Source organism: Cyprinus carpio, chromosome A15 (assembly GCF_018340385.1).
Source record: "Cyprinus carpio isolate SPL01 chromosome A15, ASM1834038v1, whole genome shotgun sequence".
NCBI classification, from domain to species: domain Eukaryota; kingdom Metazoa; phylum Chordata; class Actinopteri; order Cypriniformes; family Cyprinidae; genus Cyprinus; species Cyprinus carpio.
Genome location: NC_056586.1, coordinates 27,932,882 through 27,950,679, shown reverse-complemented (window position 1 = coordinate 27,950,679; position 17,798 = coordinate 27,932,882). Strand labels below are relative to the sequence as shown.

The following is a 17,798-nucleotide window of genomic DNA, read 5'->3' as shown; positions in this document are numbered from 1 at the left end:
CATTGGCTGCATGACGCCAGTATCACTCTCCACAGAGTTATTATGTTGTGGCCGCGACAAAGCTAAATGGACGACCATATCTCTCGGGCACCCGTGTGGTAAGAGCAACAAATCTGTCCTCGCGCATTAACAGGGTCTCCTCTCCCCAAACTCACGGTCATACTGAATATAGTATACTGGAACCATTCAGAAATGAATTATTTTATCACTTGCTTTTTTCACAGAATTGCACAGATTATTCAGTTCACCTTGATAGGCTATGTTAGGATTGTAGAATTTTTTTTTTACAAAATGAAATATTTATAAAAGTGTTAATTTAGTTCTGAAGATTTGTGTGATGTACAGATTGAATAATACAAAATATAATGCAAACACACCTTGTTTATTTGCAGAGGTCTTGGTTCATTAATACATGTTTGAATCCAATAACATAAAATAGCATAAATATACAGTAGCAAAAATAAACATAATAATGTGAAATGTAGCTGTATCACTGATACAGTCGTCATTACTACTGTGAGTGAATGTGTGCATGTTTTTTTTTTTTTTTTTTTTTTTGTATGTGCATGGTTAAAATTTTGCAAGTTTGAAGTTGTGTGTCATGATCCGATCACTGAACTTCCATTAAATCACCACCAGAGGTCATCTTCCACAACAAGACTCTCACACTACACAGTACACCCTGGAATACATTTCCCATGCTCCATTGCACCAATCACATTCACCTGAAAAACAATAACACAGCTGCAACCACTTACACACACACAGCACAATCATCAGACATGCTTTATAAGCATTGGACTATCTCCTTTCGCACACCGCCGGTATTGTTCTGCACATATCCCTGCTAAGCTATGGCTACGATACAAAAGCTATTCCATGTTGGTTTTCTCATAGTCTTGTTTCAGTTCATAGTTTTCATAGTCTTGTTACAGTTTTCATAGTTTAGTCTTTTCTTGCTTTGCCCCATATGCGTGGTGTTTTGACCCCTTTGCTCTGGATTCTGAGTCACTCCCCTCTTGCTTTAAGCCTCTGGATATTGTGCACTCCAAAGACCACACATGCCCTAGGGGATACGCTTCCTTGCTTGCCCCTCTATATACCTGTTTGCCAGTGCCTAACCCATGCCCAGTGCCATGCGATCATAAACTTCTGTCCAATAAAAGCTAGCATATGGATCTCAGCATGTCTGTGCTGCCTCGCCAGCCTCCCGCTATAGTGTGTGTGTGTGTGTATGTGTATGCAATATATATTGCGCATCCCCATGAACTATCCACAGCCCATAATATAGGCCTACACAAAATAATAGATATCAATATACTTACATGTCATAGATAACTACTAAAAAGGTAGTTGACACAGATGACAGTATTGGCTCAGCACGAGAGAGACCACGGGTTCAAGGCCAGCTAGGGATGGCTGACGTGAAACAGATGTTCGAAGCTTTGCAAGATCCCGGTTGTGATGTTTCGAAACACTGATCCCAAGCGCGATTCAATACACCCATGTCACGTGACTACGGCTAGAAAATGAAGCCTTGAAGTGTTTCACAAGAAGTGTTTCGACAGGTGGCATGGTCCACCGAATCAACATTTGATTGACCGCGATGGGTACAGACCACACAATCACACATCTGTATAAAAGCGAGAAACCAGCATCTTGACCTCGTGGGTTTTTGTGAGAGGATTTTTTCAAAAGGCTCGGCAGTGCAAATTCCTGTAAAAAAAAAAAAAAAGTAGGCTAAGTCCTTATCCACAGCGTTGAGAGAAATTAATATTTTTTAATAAAAAAAATCTCTACAAGAAAGTGAGCCACATTACGTGCGCACCTTGGTTATTCGCATGTGTAAATTAATGTGGGGGATATTGCATCCCCCTCTTTCATGACCAAAATTAGCAGTATAGCACGTAAGACCAGAACGCCTACAGGCTGTAGCAAGCTGATCACATAATTAGAAAAATACACTATAAGAAAAACAACCCCCGGGACATTGTTTTAATGGCTCAATTTGTCAAGACTACTCGTTTCAAGATCAACACCTGCAGAAGTGACCACTGGAGGTGGTCACAGTTGACGCACGTGAGTGTCGGATGTGATTCGAAGCCTCGACACAATATGGCGCATTTGCTTTCAGCTGTTTCATTGCTTCCACGAGCCTCGATCTGCCTGCCCACCACGGAGGGGGTGACTTGTTCACAGCCTTAACTACAACTCCTCAAAATGCACGTAGGGAATATAGCTCAAATGTTGTTACAGAGGAAATTTGTAGAATTATTCCCATTTTCTGTGTCTTTTTCACTTGCAAAGGTGGGCCCATTCCTTTGTGCAGCAGACTTTTGCAGCTAATGTTGCTATTGTTTCTATTAAATATTCACGTCTGAATGTTTTTTTTCATAAAGGTTTTAAAATGTTGACTTTATAAAAGAAACGTTTGCATTTTATAATTTTACCAAACACTATGGGAACATTACTTTTGAATGTTCCCTGAGACATTTCTAAGAAACAAAGTATCCTAACTTGTTGTGGCAAAATAAACAAAATAAATAATTCTGAATAGACAAATGTCACCAATTGTCTTTTTAGTTTTATTTCTGGAAAGAAAAGGCCAGCAGTTGTACAGTCAGTCAAAGTTCTACAGAGTGTGGCCGGTGAATATTTTCAAACACATTCTTAGTGTAGCACCCACAAAGAGGGCCAAATAAAACAGAAAAAAAAAAAAAAAAAAAAAAAAAAAAAAAAAAAAAAAAGAGATCTATCAAAAGTCCTTAGAAAAAAAAACAAAATTCTGCTATTAAGCAATACCATAAAATTATTCAGGACATAGCTGAGTCAGCTAACAGGGGAACAGTTTCTTAGATTGACCAACTAGGAGCTACAAAAAGAAACCTGAGCTCCCTGCTACAGGAAGACATTTCACTGCATTAGCAGGAAAACCAAAGTAAGTCCCCCATATGCCCTTCACTACAAACTAGAAGCAGTATGTGATACACCACACGAGTTTGTAAACACCAAAATCCATCCCACTAAGACCTATGAGGGGACTCCCGGCGTGCGTTACATTGTATTTTCTAAGTCTCTCCACGATCAATTATGCTCGAAAATACCCTCTGCTGCTTGATCCAGGGTAGAGAGGCATCCTTAAATTGAAATTAAAAGGGAAGTACAGCAAGGCTTTTTCAAAAAAAAAAAAAAAAAAGTAAAAAAAACGGGCAAACCCAACAATTCCACTAGCTCAGCCACCAATGCATGCAAACAAAAGATGTGCTGGACAAACAACTGACACAGCACCGTAAAGCTGGCTAGAAATCTGATGTTTTTGTTCAAATAAGTCCCGAGGGAGCAGTGCACTGTTCCCTGGCCTCGCATAAAACCAACCAAACAAACAAACATAAAAAATTGTATAATATCTGCAGAACAGCTGGATAGCAATCACCATCAACACCATATACAAAAGCAGGACCTGTTTTCATGAGTGTCAGTCCATCCAAATAACAAAAAAAAAAAATAAACTGGCAATAAAAATAAACTGGCAAAATTAGCCAACCATACCTTTTACAAGGTGCACAATGAAACAAATACATGATGGTCCTGAATTTATTCCATCCGGCAAACAGTTCTAAAATGTAATACAAGAAACATATTACCATCATTACAAACTTATACCCCAGTGCCTCGGGTCCCAATGAGTTCAAATACCCCGCAATTAAAAAACAATTAAATCTATACTGGTGCTGACAGTGAAGTTGCATCAGCATCAATCCTAACAGTCCTATTGTAGTAGTACACCTACAAAAAAACAGGCTTATCTTCACTTGGCGTGAAGTGGCTATTTCACAGGGATACCCAACACACACACTGGCTACGGACGTGCCTAAGCTTGCATCATATCTGGTCTCTACAAAGGACCCCAGCGGGTGTCACATTGCCGAAGGCACGACATTTGGCCACCTATGTAATCTGCATTTCCGATTGGTTGTGCCGCCCCAATCACCCTCCCCTTCTCCTGCTTACCTTGCCTACAGTCTTCTTACTTATCATATTCTATCCTACCTTGGCTTGGAGGCCATCCTGTCACGTACCAACTTCCTTTTTACCATTCAAGGTATGCTTCCATATTAGAATAAAGTTGTGTGTGCTCTTTTACTGTCACATCAGCATCTTAAAGATCAGTAGCTGTTCTTTCTTCTGTTAAATCAGCAGAGAAGCCGAGTGACAACGTCTAAGCAATGCAGAAATTACAAATATAACACAATGTTCGAATAAGTGTATCATATGTAAGGGTTAAACCCTAACCATTACATATTTAAAAAAAAAATGTTGGATTGACCGCCTCCATGTAACTAAGAACTGAACCATTCGGCCCAAGAAATAAAATGTTCCAAAAAATGTTTTTGTGCAGACTCGGCTATATTTCCCCCTGATGTTTTGTCCTATATATGTCCATCACGTTAAAACTTGATTAAACAATCCTAGTTAGTGTGTTGTTATTTGTTAGTTTATTTATTTGCGTATTGTAGGAATAACCCCATTCGAATACCACGAATCCTCTTGCTCACTCCCGCGAGAGCATAAATATATGAAATGTTTAGTAAAGTTGTCACACAAATAGGGCTAAAAATGTTGATACAGGTGTGGTTTTATTCAGAATAGAAGTTCGGCAACTAGAGAGATCCATATGCCCTGACCGAGAGTTTCCCCCCCCAAGATGAGCTTTTTATTTACGATCCTCACACTGAAACGACGGAATTACATATATAATGCGTTCACGGTCTAGCTGTGAATGAGTATTTAAAGTCATCTAGTTTGGTTTACGAACACAGGGTGCAAAAAACAAAAAAAAAAAAAAAACACCCGCTATAACACAGTCATGCTGCAAACAGTAAATTATGAGGCAGTTGCTGTTTATTACAACGCCTCTGCTAGATCCAATCGGACTATACAAACTATGCGGGATTAGATCCAAGGTTTATCATTTATAGGAAACATGGTGGAGGCCCCGGGGGCTTCCTTTCTACATATCTAACAACAGCCGTATTGTGTTTACGTATTTCGTCCATAAAGCGATCGCTTCTTTCTGCGTCTGCCTTAAGAGTCCAGTTATGATCTTCAGCAAATAGCTGTCTCCACGTCACCAGCAGCAGGGGAGTACTTGTTGTTAGAGCTTCTTCTGTATAGCGTGCGATGGGGTCACACATGAACACATAGAGAATGGGGTCTCTCCAGACAGCTGTTTAGATAAAACCAGGGTATATGCTGACAGTCAAGAGCTATCAAACATACTTTTGTTATCATTACATAATCAGCTCCAGTTATTTTCCTACTACAGTTAATGCATAAAAACTGCAAACATGGTATGAAAACCAACATATGAAAAAAGCCAGAGTTACAGTTATAATGACCCGGTACGACCTGAGCTGCTTCACCCTTTTGAAGTTTGATTCGTACTCCAATAGCTGTGTGTATGAAGATGCAAAATGATCAGAAAGGGGATGAGGAAGCCCAATGTAAAATTATATGATCAGAGACACAGGAGTAAACAGTTCAAATGTAAAGAAAGGAATGCTATATCCAATGCATGAAACCCACCCAATTATGCAGATGATCTTGGCTTGAAGTAAAGTTCCTTTATTTTATTTTAGCCCAAACAACCATCCATGCACACAGGCATCGATGTCCAGACTGATAACTACAAGAAAAAAAAATATACTTAGCAGACAGATTTAGTGTTAAATGCTGATCTGGAAAATGTATATCAGTAAGTTAAGGTTCCACGGGAGAACCCAAAACTGGAGAGAAGAAATAAGATTGGAGAACAACATGAAGAGGAAGTCTGCAATCGCCAAGTTGAGAAACCAAATGGAGTTGACAGGTCGTCTGTCATTCTCCAGCCAGTCAGAAATATGACAAGCCCATTTCAATGAGACCCACTACAATGGTGGCAATGAAAATGCATAATACAAAGATCCCAAAGCTTGTAAATCCCCTCCTGCTGCATATAGCAGGTATGTGCTGTGCCTCCGGCCATGTTTTCTAGCTTCAGAACTGGTGTTTTCTACACAAAGAAGAAAGAGAGAGAAAACACAGTGAGGGCTGATTTAAGGTCTGTTTCAGAAGCATCATCTTATCATTGTGGTGTTTCTCGTGTGCAAAATAATTTTTTTACGCAGTATATCATACACCAAAATGCCATTTTTTTTATCCTTCTGGTGATTAAAAACCTAAAATAAAAAACCTTAAAGGTAAATTGTGTTCAATTTTGTTCTCAAGTCATGCTGATTAATCTTGATGTTCTATAGCATCTGGAAGTACAGAGTGAGAGGAACAAAAAAAAAAAGTTTTTTATACTACTGAGTATAGAAACCTTTGGTACTGACCTCTCACTTTATGGCCATTGCTGTGGCAATCAATGAATGTACTAGATATTGACCAGAGTTTACAAACAGATTCACTTTCATCACTTGGATTTTTTACTGAGAAATTATTGTTACACACTGTGAAAGATGTGTTTCTGAATGAACTGTGATAAAAAACTAAAAAAATAATGCACAGAAACTGCTGAGTTTGAAAAAACTAGATATTGAAAATGTTTGAGTATAATCAAATTGGAAAAAAGTAATGGGCTGAAATCTAAAAATCTAAAAAATCTTGCCTGTTTGAATCTTTTCGTTTTCGAACTTAAAAAACTTAAAAAAAAAAATGAGGCTGAAATTGGTTTATTTATATTTTACCTATTAAGTATTGAAAAAACATATTTTGAGCATATGGACTTGTTCATATCATTTTTACATTGCTCTGTATGTGTGTATTGATTGTATTTTACACAAATTTGCATTTACTACACTCTAATAGTCATATATAAAAACATATAATATGAATAATACACATACCCATTTTTTGAGCTGTTTGTTCACTGGAACAAGTCGAGTCTTGATCTTGCACTGTCTTCTTGGTCCTGTTGGTTTTATACTAGATAGTAAAGTCTGGTACTTCATGAATAAGGGCTGATTTGTTGTGATAAGGGCCTAAAATGTGGTGTCATTAGCAAACTTGATGTTACTGCAGCTATCAGACGCATCATCGAGTGGGGTAGGTGGGCATCTACCTCTGGGCAGCATCTACATTGTCTTTGCCATGATGCATACGTTGTTTTAAAAGAAGAGACCTAAATTTTTTTTGTTTTGTTTGTTTTTATTTTATTTGACGACTTTTTACTGGTGTGTTTGGGTGATGTGGTGGGGCAACGGAAAGGTACTAACTTGGTATCGCTTACTTTACGGAGCAGGGCTACTTTGAAATTTGGTTTCATAACACGTTCAACATATTTCATTTATTTTAGTCATTCTGATTGGCCAATCGCTGCAAATCCAGTGGTCTTATTTTTTCTCAGTTTCTGTGTTGTGTATATAATCAGTCCTGCTCGGTATTCAAAATCTAAGCAAGGCTTAGACTTCCACCATCTGGGGGGGTGGGGGGAATTCTTCACAAGACAATCGCCAGTGTAATACACTGTACTGCATAATTCGCCAACCTCGTGCATAAACTGTTGCCAACTTCTTCCCCCCCCCCCCCTCGTTTCACTCATGTCGCACTCGCATTTTCCCCTCAATGCAGTGAAAAAAATTGCCACCAACAGCTGGTAGTGGGTACTTTTGATCTCCCCTCATGAAGTCAAACACTACAAGGAACCCATTCTGGTTATTGAATTGTTGCCCCTGATGATGTCTTTTGCCAGATGTTGTTTTTTTTTTTTTCTACCACCAGGTTTAGCAGTATGGATTTCAGGTCATTTTCGATATGCCCCAGCAAAAGGGCTCCTTTGAAGCCAGCTTTGTAATTGAATGCTAAATATATGATTGTTTGGTTTTGATTTGAGTATTTAACAGAGGATATGCGCGAAACATTCAAAGAAGCATCTGTAAAACAGAACTTCACACATGACTTGCCACAACGTCTCTCTATTTGCTATATGCTAGGTATGACTCCTAAAAATTATTTTAGTATTCTAGATTGTGATTCCTGCTGATCAGTTGTGTTGCCCAAATCTTAATGCATTTCCCTGTAAAACACTGATGTATTCTCATTTTGATTGATTGAATTTCTTCTTTTTTTGTTTTTTTATTATTATGTATTGTTGTTTGATTATGCCCTAGCAAAAATAAATGTTCATTTTGATTTATTCTGGGTTTTCTACTTGAAATCCATTTTTCAAAGAAGAGTTAATGTGTAGTGTTAGTTTTGGAAGTTGGGAGAAGGGTGCCCATTTATTTGGACTCATGTGTTATTTATATTTCGCCTCTGTTTTTGTGTTAGTGTGCGAATTGAGGAAAGCTTTTGTTTGTTGATTTCCTTTTATTTTAACCTTTTATAGATTATTTTAGAGTACGCCTCCTGTATAGTTCCGGCTGCTGTTTTGACTTGTTGTTTTTGTGGTGTTTGGGCCAGGCCTTCTCCTGAAGAACATTTATTTGCTTCTATCGTTCGTTTTCTAAATAAATTGTTTTAAGTGGGTAAACCTAGTGGTGGTTGCATTTTCTTGGAGCAGACGGACTGGGTGATTCCACCCCACCACAAGTTTTTTTTTTTTCTTATAAATATATTTTCTTCCTTATAATTTTCAGGTTAAACCTGTTACTCCCACTGCCCACCCCTAGACTGGCGAAAGTGGGACTTCATAAAGCAGAGTGGGGGCTCGTCCACTGTCGTCCACCGTCACATGCTCTTCACTATCTGCTATCGTGGTAGTTATCTTTTTTTCTTCCTCAAGTTGCTGATTGAACTTCTTTTTGACTGTATGTCGTGGCGGAAGTATAACAGGGTGTTAAGCAAGGCATAGGCGTATGGAAGTCTCTGACACTTACTATAGGTTACTCTTTGTCCTACAACTGGGCCCTTAATCATTGTCAGAAAAAATAACTTATTTTGGTGGCAGAATTCTTCCATATTGACATTCGAAAAGATGTTACAAAACAAGTGCTTAAGGGATGACCTGTTTGGGAAATTTGTAGATGTGGGTATTTTACCAGAAGAGTCTGAGGGGGGGGTGTTGAGGTTCATTCTGAGGCGGCAGTAGAAACTGCAGCTGAAATGTGAATCTCAGCTCTGGCTCTGTATGGTGTCTCATATGATCCTAAGTTGGCCTTAAGTTAAAGGAAATGGAGCTTTTAATTAAAAAACAGGAATGTGAGGCGGAAATGATTAGGCTTAGGTGATGTAGGCCTTGGGCTGACCCGAGATATCCAAATCGTGGTTGGATCTCAAAGCCAGCCGGTTGGCTCAAAAGCCAGTCCCATGCCCCACATACTAGACCTCCATCAGTCTCATCACCCTTGTAATCTTCTGGTAGTACAGAACCATGGGATTTTTTCTCATTAGCCTCAGTGATGCTGGAGATGTTGTGGGTATATAAGACTTGTGCACTCCTTTCAGAGAGACAGAAGTCGATTCCTAACTATGTTGCATTTGGAGCGTGCCGCTGGTAAAGTTAAGATGGGCTAAAGAGATACGTGGGCTCTGTTACCCAGTGCAGGTGGTAGCCTAACAGGAAAAAGCACTGGAAGCTCTTGCTCTGCCCTTCCTGTAGCAGTTTTTTCTCCCTCTTGACTATGACATCAAGTCTGCAGTTTTACAGCATATGAACTTGTCCTAGAGGCCTATAGACAGAAATTCCGTGACTCATTCAAAAACCAGCTCAACCAAACTTATGCTGGAATTTGTAAGAGAGAAAAGGGTTCTTTGAAAGAGTGAAGCCTGGCTAGCAAAGGTTACTTCCCTGGAGGACTTGCAAATTGTGTTCCTACAAGATTGTTGTACACTTAAATGAACAAAAATGTCGATGCTAGCTAGTGCTGCAGTTTGGCAGATGAGTTTGTGCTGACACACAGGAAATGTCTTCTCAGCACACATCTGCAAACTTCAGATGATGCATCGCGGAAAACTTGGTTTGCCCATACTGTTGTGCCTTAGATCTAAAAGTGAGATGCCATCTAAATTAGCTGTAAGTTTGTGAGCGGTGATGAAAGTGGCGTCTGTTTCTTCTGCCTTGATCAAAACATTTGATTGCAGACGGGGCTTGGAAACAGAAAAGAGTGGCTTCCAAGCCCAAGAATGTGTAGCACTGGGTACAAACCCTGGTAATGTGTTGAACTCTTCTAGTGAAGCAATTATCCAGCCTTTCTTGTTTGAGGCACAGTTTCTCTCTCTCCCGATTCTAGTTGTAGAATCAGTGGCACAATCTTGCGCTGACCCGGGTGCAGCACAGCCGATCCTTCATGTCTGCAGATGTCTTGCCTTTTTCAGCCCCGAAACTCGTTTTTATGTGGTAACAATATTTTTAATTTGTGGTGATAATGCACTGTGTGGATGGGCCCACTTCACACTGTGTGTCTGAGACTCTGACATTGTAGCAGGCCACAGTCCGAGTCAAAAGCTTGCTCTGAATTTCAGGGGGAGTTGATCTGAAAGCTCTGGGGGAATGACCCTGGCAGGTGGCACAGGTCTTTCCCTGGGCCAGTGGTATCCTATAGCCTAGGCCCGCCTACAGGCAGCCTGATTTGGCAGTGAATTTCCCCTCTGCATTTCCCGCTTGTACCGTTACCGGTGCTGATGCAAAGAAATTTGGGGTGAGTAGATCTGAATCTCAGATTCTTTCCTGGTTAATGATGGAAGCCCAGCAGGGAGATTTAGGCTGGCAGGAAGTGCAGCAGATTGTGCTTACCTGCTGGTTATAGGCAACAAGTCTTGAAACTTGCCCATTAAAACACATTGTCTGGTTATGTGGGGTATAACAAAAACCTACCAGCGCATTAACAGGTACTTTCTGGTCTGGTCTTAAAGTCAGCCAGTGTCCTGATTCTGTAAGTCATGTATGCCAGATGGCAGGTAATCCCAATCAGGTGGGAGGGAGTGAAGAAGATTCCACCAGCACCCCTGTGCCCTATTCCACCCTAGGGGTGATCCCCTCTCAGATGTAATTGTTGACTGTGTTGCACCGTTGCCCAGAGGCCAAATCAGGACACCCAGCCTTATATATATTGACCATTATGGTATTGCTGTAGCCCATTTCCCTGAGGCTGTTCAAATGCACGTTACATTGAAATCCAAGGTTGTTGTAAAGGGGTTTGCTCAAATTCTGTACCACTTTTGGATTGCCAAAAGTAATTCAGAGTGACCAAGGGTCAAATTTTACTTGTAGAGTTTTTAAACGGGCTCTCGAAACAGTTGGCATAAGTCACCAAATGTCCACTGCATATCAGCAATAGTCCCAGGGGCACTTGAAAGATTTCATCAAACCCTGAAAAACCTGCTGTGTCGTTATTGTGTGAAAACTGGGAGAGAGTGGCGTCGAGGTCTTCCTTTCCTGATGTTTTGCGATAAGAGAGTCAGTGCAAGAGTCTATTGGCTTTAGCCCCTCTGAACTTGTGTTTGTACCGCATAAAGTTAAATGAAACCAGCTTTCTTGTAGCTACTCCTGATGAAGTAGAAATGTAAGAGCAGTGTGTGTCATGTAAAGCCAACTTAAAACTTATGTAGACAGAACTCACTTTGGAGTGACTGCGAGATCAAACAGATCAGAGTGTTCACTGCTGCCTGCAGATATTGCCACTGTAGGTGTAGTGGCAAGTATACTCCTTGGAGGAGGATGGCTTGATGAGCGCTATGACATGCCAGTTTCCTCTACTTGTCTGAAGAAATTCTGCTGTTCTGCAAAAATCTTTCATTTTTCCTTTATCAACTGTGTCTGGTGAACAGGCCTTTAAGATTTAATCAAATTGCTGTATGCTTGCTTACCAGTTTAGTGATGCCCAGAGTAGAACAACCCGTGTGGCATGCGACATTGATTTTGGTGATGTAATCCCTATAAAACAACATCCTTACGGGGTTAATCCACAGAAAGCGTCGCGATCATGCAGACAGAAGTTGAGTACATGCCATCATGGAATTACTTTCGCCCAGCCAGAGTCAGCTCCCCTGCTTGCTTGTTCCAAAGCCTGATAATACCTTTTCGGTTTTGCACTGATTATCGGAGGTCAACAGTGTAACAAAACCGACTCTTTCCCCTTCCTGGAATGGAAGACTTCGTAGATAAATTGGTTTAGCGAAATATGTTACCAAATTAGATCTGTTAAAAGGCTGGCAGCAGGGTACCTCACACATCGTGCCTCTGAAGTTTCTGCTTTGCGTCACCTGATAGTTTTCTGCAATACAGGGTCCTGGCTTTTGGGATGCAATCGCCTGCTCACGTTTCAGCGCATGAGTCAAATATTGTTAGATGTAACAAACAGTGAAGTGTATCTGGATGATATTGTAGTCTATTCAGATAACAGGACAGACCACTTGAAGACCATCAAAAAGGTTTTTGAACGCCTGCCCACAGCTTCCTGGTGCGGTCCTACTACAGGAGGATGAGTACAATATTGAACATCCTGTTTCCTACTTTTCTAAAAAGTTCTCAAGAGTACAACAGAACTATAGTGTAATTGAAAAGGAAGCTCTGGCATTATTACTTGCTCTTCAGCATTTTGATGTATATGTACAGAGAAAACCAAATCCTATCATTGTGTACACTGACCATAACCCTTTGGTGTTCCTTTCCCGAATGTCAGGTTTCAACCAGCGATTACTATGGTTGTCTCTCGCTGTCCAAGGTTATAATCTGTACATCCATCATAAGAAGGGCACCGAAAATGTTATGGCTGATGCTCTCTCCAGAGTATGAAATTGTTCCTTTGCTGACACTTGTATCCTCTTTACAAGTGTAAATGAGTATTCCAGAGTGAAAGTGGTAACTACAAACCTTGGTTTTGTATTCTTGAGTAGTAGGATGTTACATCCCTAGGATGTATGTTTTTTAAATATTAGTGCTGAGGTATGTTTTCTACCGCCCTTTTTGGGTGTGGTTATATATATCCCGTATTATTAGTGTGCTCTCTGTTGCTGTGTTCGAAATGCCATGCTATCATACTACTCTTATTATTTCTGCAGTATCCAGTATGTATGCTATGCATAGTGTGCAAATTCTTCTGTTTGCATCAAAATGCCCGGATGAATCTACTATATTTACTCAGAATCTGCAAAATATAACTCAAGTACCCTTACATCAATTACAGAAGCTGTGTTTGGAATGGCATAACAATACACACCTACTATTGTATATTGTGCTGCAAAGTATACTGCGACACTAGTAGAGACAAATGTTCTATATATAAATGGAATGCCCAGATTACCTCCCTGCATTTGCTGAAATATGATGTATTCATCTGAAGACACCGCATGAGAGACAATGTTTACCCAGGGAACACAACGTACCGCATGTAATGTTTCATCTTCAAATGCATGGAGTGTGAACTGAGGGCAGGGGAAAGGTAATTATATAAAACACTTTTTTAGGTAGATGTTACTGTAAACTACAGCTATAAGCTGTGTGTCTAAAAACAATATCACAAGTAGGACGCAATTATGCTTTCTAATCTCTACAGCGCACTTAAGATCAAAGTCAAATACATGTCACATTTTATTCTACATATTGCTTTATACAGTACAGATTATTTTTTAACGATATTTAGATAATACAAAATATTGAAGTAATATAATATATATATATAATTTGTTAGCAGAGACTACTTACAACACCTCCACTCACCAAAGCCTTGCTGCGATAAAACAGCACTGCAAAGTAAAGTCCACGAATTGCAAATATCAGATGAGGATAAATGATGCAATGAGAGATTTTGACACGAAAGTGACCCTTTACCAAAACTTGCTCTGAAATACCTTTTTCCCATCACATATCAGATCAGCGCAATATTTCAATAAATTAAAGAGCTTATTTAAAAATTGGAAATAAAACATCCCATTAATAATACAGTGCTATAAGGTGGTTAGCAGCATGTGTAGGAGTGTTTTTTGGTCCAACAAATTGGCATGACACTTCTAAGACACGATTTTTAAGTATGAGATAGTCAAAGCACTATGCTATTGTGTAATGTTTTATAACAAGTTCTACAGTAATTGAAATATAAACATCTACCACCTAACTACTATTACTTTGCTACACAATACACATTAGTTCTGCTCTTCGGTATATGCAAAGTCCATTAATTATGAAATGAGTCTGACCTGCAATATATAGCATTGTCGAATAGTAGCATGAACTTCCACTCACTAAAGCCTTTGTAAAAAGAATGGTTAGTAAAAAAAAAATTCTGGCTGAGCCACTAAACCCCAACAGCAGTGCTGAATTAATATTTTTGTCATGTGATAACAACACTTTTAGCATACTACTCTGAAACATTTGTTGCATGTTGTATGCTGTTTCAATACACTATTCTTTAAAAAATAGTAGGCAGTATACACTGTGTACTGGGCAGTAAGCAGTAAATGAAAGTATACCATTCTCGTTCAAAGCCTCTCTCTTCTCCTAGATTTCACACTCTGCCCTTGATTGCTTGAGTTTTCAAATTACCCACTGGTGAGGTGCTTATCAGAGTAAAAGGTGTGCGGCAGACAGTGCTGCTCAAAAAGAGCAGAGCTGAACACTGCTTGAGGGAGGCCTACCTCTCCCTTGCACTCCAGACCTGTGTTTTCTTGTTGGTGGTGCAAAGTTAAAATAGCTAAGTTCGTCAAGAGTTCAGACTCTAAAAAGTGAGTCACCAGTAGTGTGTTGAAACCACAGAGTGTATAACTTAATCTATTTCTATTTCTTTATTTAAGTTAAACTAGACAGCAAAGTCTGAGTATTTCATGGAATAAAAAGGCACGATTTTGTTGTGATAAGTAGGGCCTAAAAATGTGATGTCTTTAGTAAACTTGATGTTACTGCAGCTACTGTGAGTACTCACCAGGTGCAAGGAGGCTTTCACTGTGGTTAGTTTTCCTTCCATGATACGTAATTTTACCGAAGAGATCAATTCTTTTTTTTTTTTTTTTTGTACCGTGGTTTAGTAAGGTGACTACTTGGTATCTTTTCATCACAGCTACTTTGAAATATGGTTTCATAACGTTTGTATTTTTTTTACATCTCCCTGATTGGTTAATCACAGCATCAAATAGCCTTATTTTCCCTAATTTCTACATTGTGTACATCAGTCTGTCATTCAAAGTAAAGGCCTCACACCGCGAACTCATAACTATAATGATAGCGCCGCTAATGCAGTGAGCATATGACTCATGCATGATTTCATCATGTCACATCAGCCCATTTTCTTATGCAGTGAAAAACATTGCAGCACACAATTATGACATTCTGATAAACCGACAGACAAAGACAGAGCAGCCGAAGTTATCTCAATTAATCTGGGGAGATACAATAACCCTATGAACCTTTTTTTATTTATTTATGTATATGGTATTTGTTTATTTACAACATTTTATGATTAAATGTTACTTCTGAATGTTCTCTGAATATTCAAAACATTTTTTTTTTTTTTTATAAATGAGCTTTTGCATATTTGGATTCATGAAAAAGTTTCACAAACATATATAATGTTCATTAGCCTGTACTTGAAGAGATGTTCTCTGTTTGGTTTTACAGTTTCTGTTTTTTACAAGTTGCTAGATAAGGACTATAAACATACTGGATTAGATCCAGGTGTATCATTTAGAGAACAGTTTTCTACATATCCAGCAATTCACGTTTGGTTTTCATGTCCTGGTCGTTCTTTTGCATCTGCCTTAAAGTCCAGATGATCTTCAGCAAAAGCCGTCTCCAGCACCAGCAGCAGAGACTGTTTAAGCTTCTTATACTCATCACACATGAACACATAAAGAATGGGGTTCAGAAAGCTGTTAAGATAAACCAGCTAGGTACTGACAATCGATGCTGTCCCAATTACTTGTCTATCACTGGAACTCCAGTTATTTTCTTTTGCAGTTATCATACAAAAAATTATATCATGGTACGGAAACCAACATATGAAAAAAAGCCAGAGTTACAGTTATAATGACTCGGTATCCTAGGCTGCTTTGAGGAGCGATACGATTCTTACTCCAGCTGTGTTTAGAAGATGTAATGATCAGAAGAGGATAAAGAAGCCCAGTGTAAGAGTCATATGTTGTCCAGGGGAGATTGTAAAAATAAACATATAAACTTTAAAGGAATGCTGCAGCAATGGACTAAACACACACAATTATGCAGATGATCTTGGCTTTCTAAAAAGTATTTGTGACAGTCAGTTAATTTCGCATTATTTGAAATAAAGAGATGTCCACTTTAGTTAAAAAATATATAACAAATAAAGCAGTTAATGTAAGCATTTTAAGAAAAAAAAAGAGGTATGTTTTTTTTGTTATAGCTTTTAGGGCAAGGGCTAAATGTAACTTACTGAAGTACCCACCATTATTAGCTGGCGTCTGAGGGTTGGTTCCCTCCGGAAGTGAACAGTGCAGTAATATATGCATTTCTTTTACATTTGGAAATCACGAATGTTATTTTAACACACAGATATTTGGGACTTCACCGATAATTTGGATGGTCATTTAAACATCATTGTCTATGTACTAGGTTTTGATTGTGGTATCAAACATTGTTTAAGTAATGGCAGGCATTACATGATGTAAATAAACAAAGCTAACTTACAATATCATTATGTCCATTTGTTCTATATCAGACCATTAAGACGCCATTACATTGATTGGTTCATTAGTTGTATGTATCATATTTTAGGTTCACCTGCGAATACAATTAGCTTTTCTGCTGTTAACAGGGCGTGAGTGTTTAACTAATCACCTGTCTGAACAATGGACGGTAACATAATAAGTTTTCATCATTCCTCACGTGTTTAAGTCGATTTCAGTTTAAATATTAAGTGTTTTTAGCCATTCAATCATGAGACAGCACAGAATATATTTCAATAGGAACTTGCTGGGTTGACTGTAACCCATAGGTCTACTTTCGGCCCCATCGCCTTTTATGCTCTAATGCATAGGCTATTGCACTTATTATGGACTTAACAGTGCTTTCAATGCCATCTTCCTCCATTTCAAAACAAGTGAGTGTTCAAAATGTAAGGAAATGCTTATATTACTGCACTGGCCATCGGAGGGAACCAACCCAGTGACGTCACACGTGGTGGTACTGCTAGATGGTACTGCTAGATGGCGGCGCCCTTGCTCCAAAAGCTATAACAAAACATCCCTTTTTCTTTAAAATGCTACATTATCACGTTTGTTTATATATATATATATATTTTTTTTATTATTATTATTTTTTTTAATTGAAGCTGTTTTCCTAAATAATGCATACTTGACCTGACTGCTTCATTTCTACTTTAGTAAGATTTTTAGCCCAACAACCCTCCATGGGCACATTCATCGGTCCAGACGATAATACAAGAGAGAAAATATAAAGCAAACAGATCAGAGTTAACATTATCTGGAGAATGTATCTCATGAAAAAGGTGCCACCGGCCAAAACTGAAAGATGATCTATGATTTAAGACAACATAAAGATGAAGTCTGCAATTGCCAAGTTGAGAAACCAAATGGAGTTGATGGTTGTCTTCATTCGCAGCCAGCAGAAATATTACAAGCCCATTTCCAATGAAACCACACCAAAGGTAGCAAAGAAAATGCATATTTGAAATGATAATAGAAGCTGCGTATAATCCCTGGATTTTCAGGTTTTTATAACTGGGTGGCTACACAAAAGAAGCAAGAGAGGAAAACATCGATGGCTTGGATGAGCACCAGCTGAGCATTGGGTTGTATTTCTCACGTGCAAAATAGGTATTGTGTGTACAGTACACACACGGAAATGTGTTCCATTTTTTGTTCCTGAAGTCATAGTGGTAATTGATATGTTT

General features: G+C 38.9%; 1 protein-coding gene across 1 annotated transcript; it reads right to left on the bottom strand.

Annotated features, from left to right (window-relative positions):
• Window positions 1–15,610: 15,610 nt before the first annotated feature.
• On the bottom strand, window positions 15,611–17,570 carry LOC122147830 (C5a anaphylatoxin chemotactic receptor 1). Its single transcript, XM_042771767.1, is given in 5 exon segments — window positions 15,611–15,674; window positions 15,676–15,797; window positions 15,931–15,988; window positions 17,436–17,504; window positions 17,506–17,570. Coding segments are annotated over 5 exon segments (378 nt in total).
• Window positions 17,571–17,798: the final 228 nt, after the last annotated feature.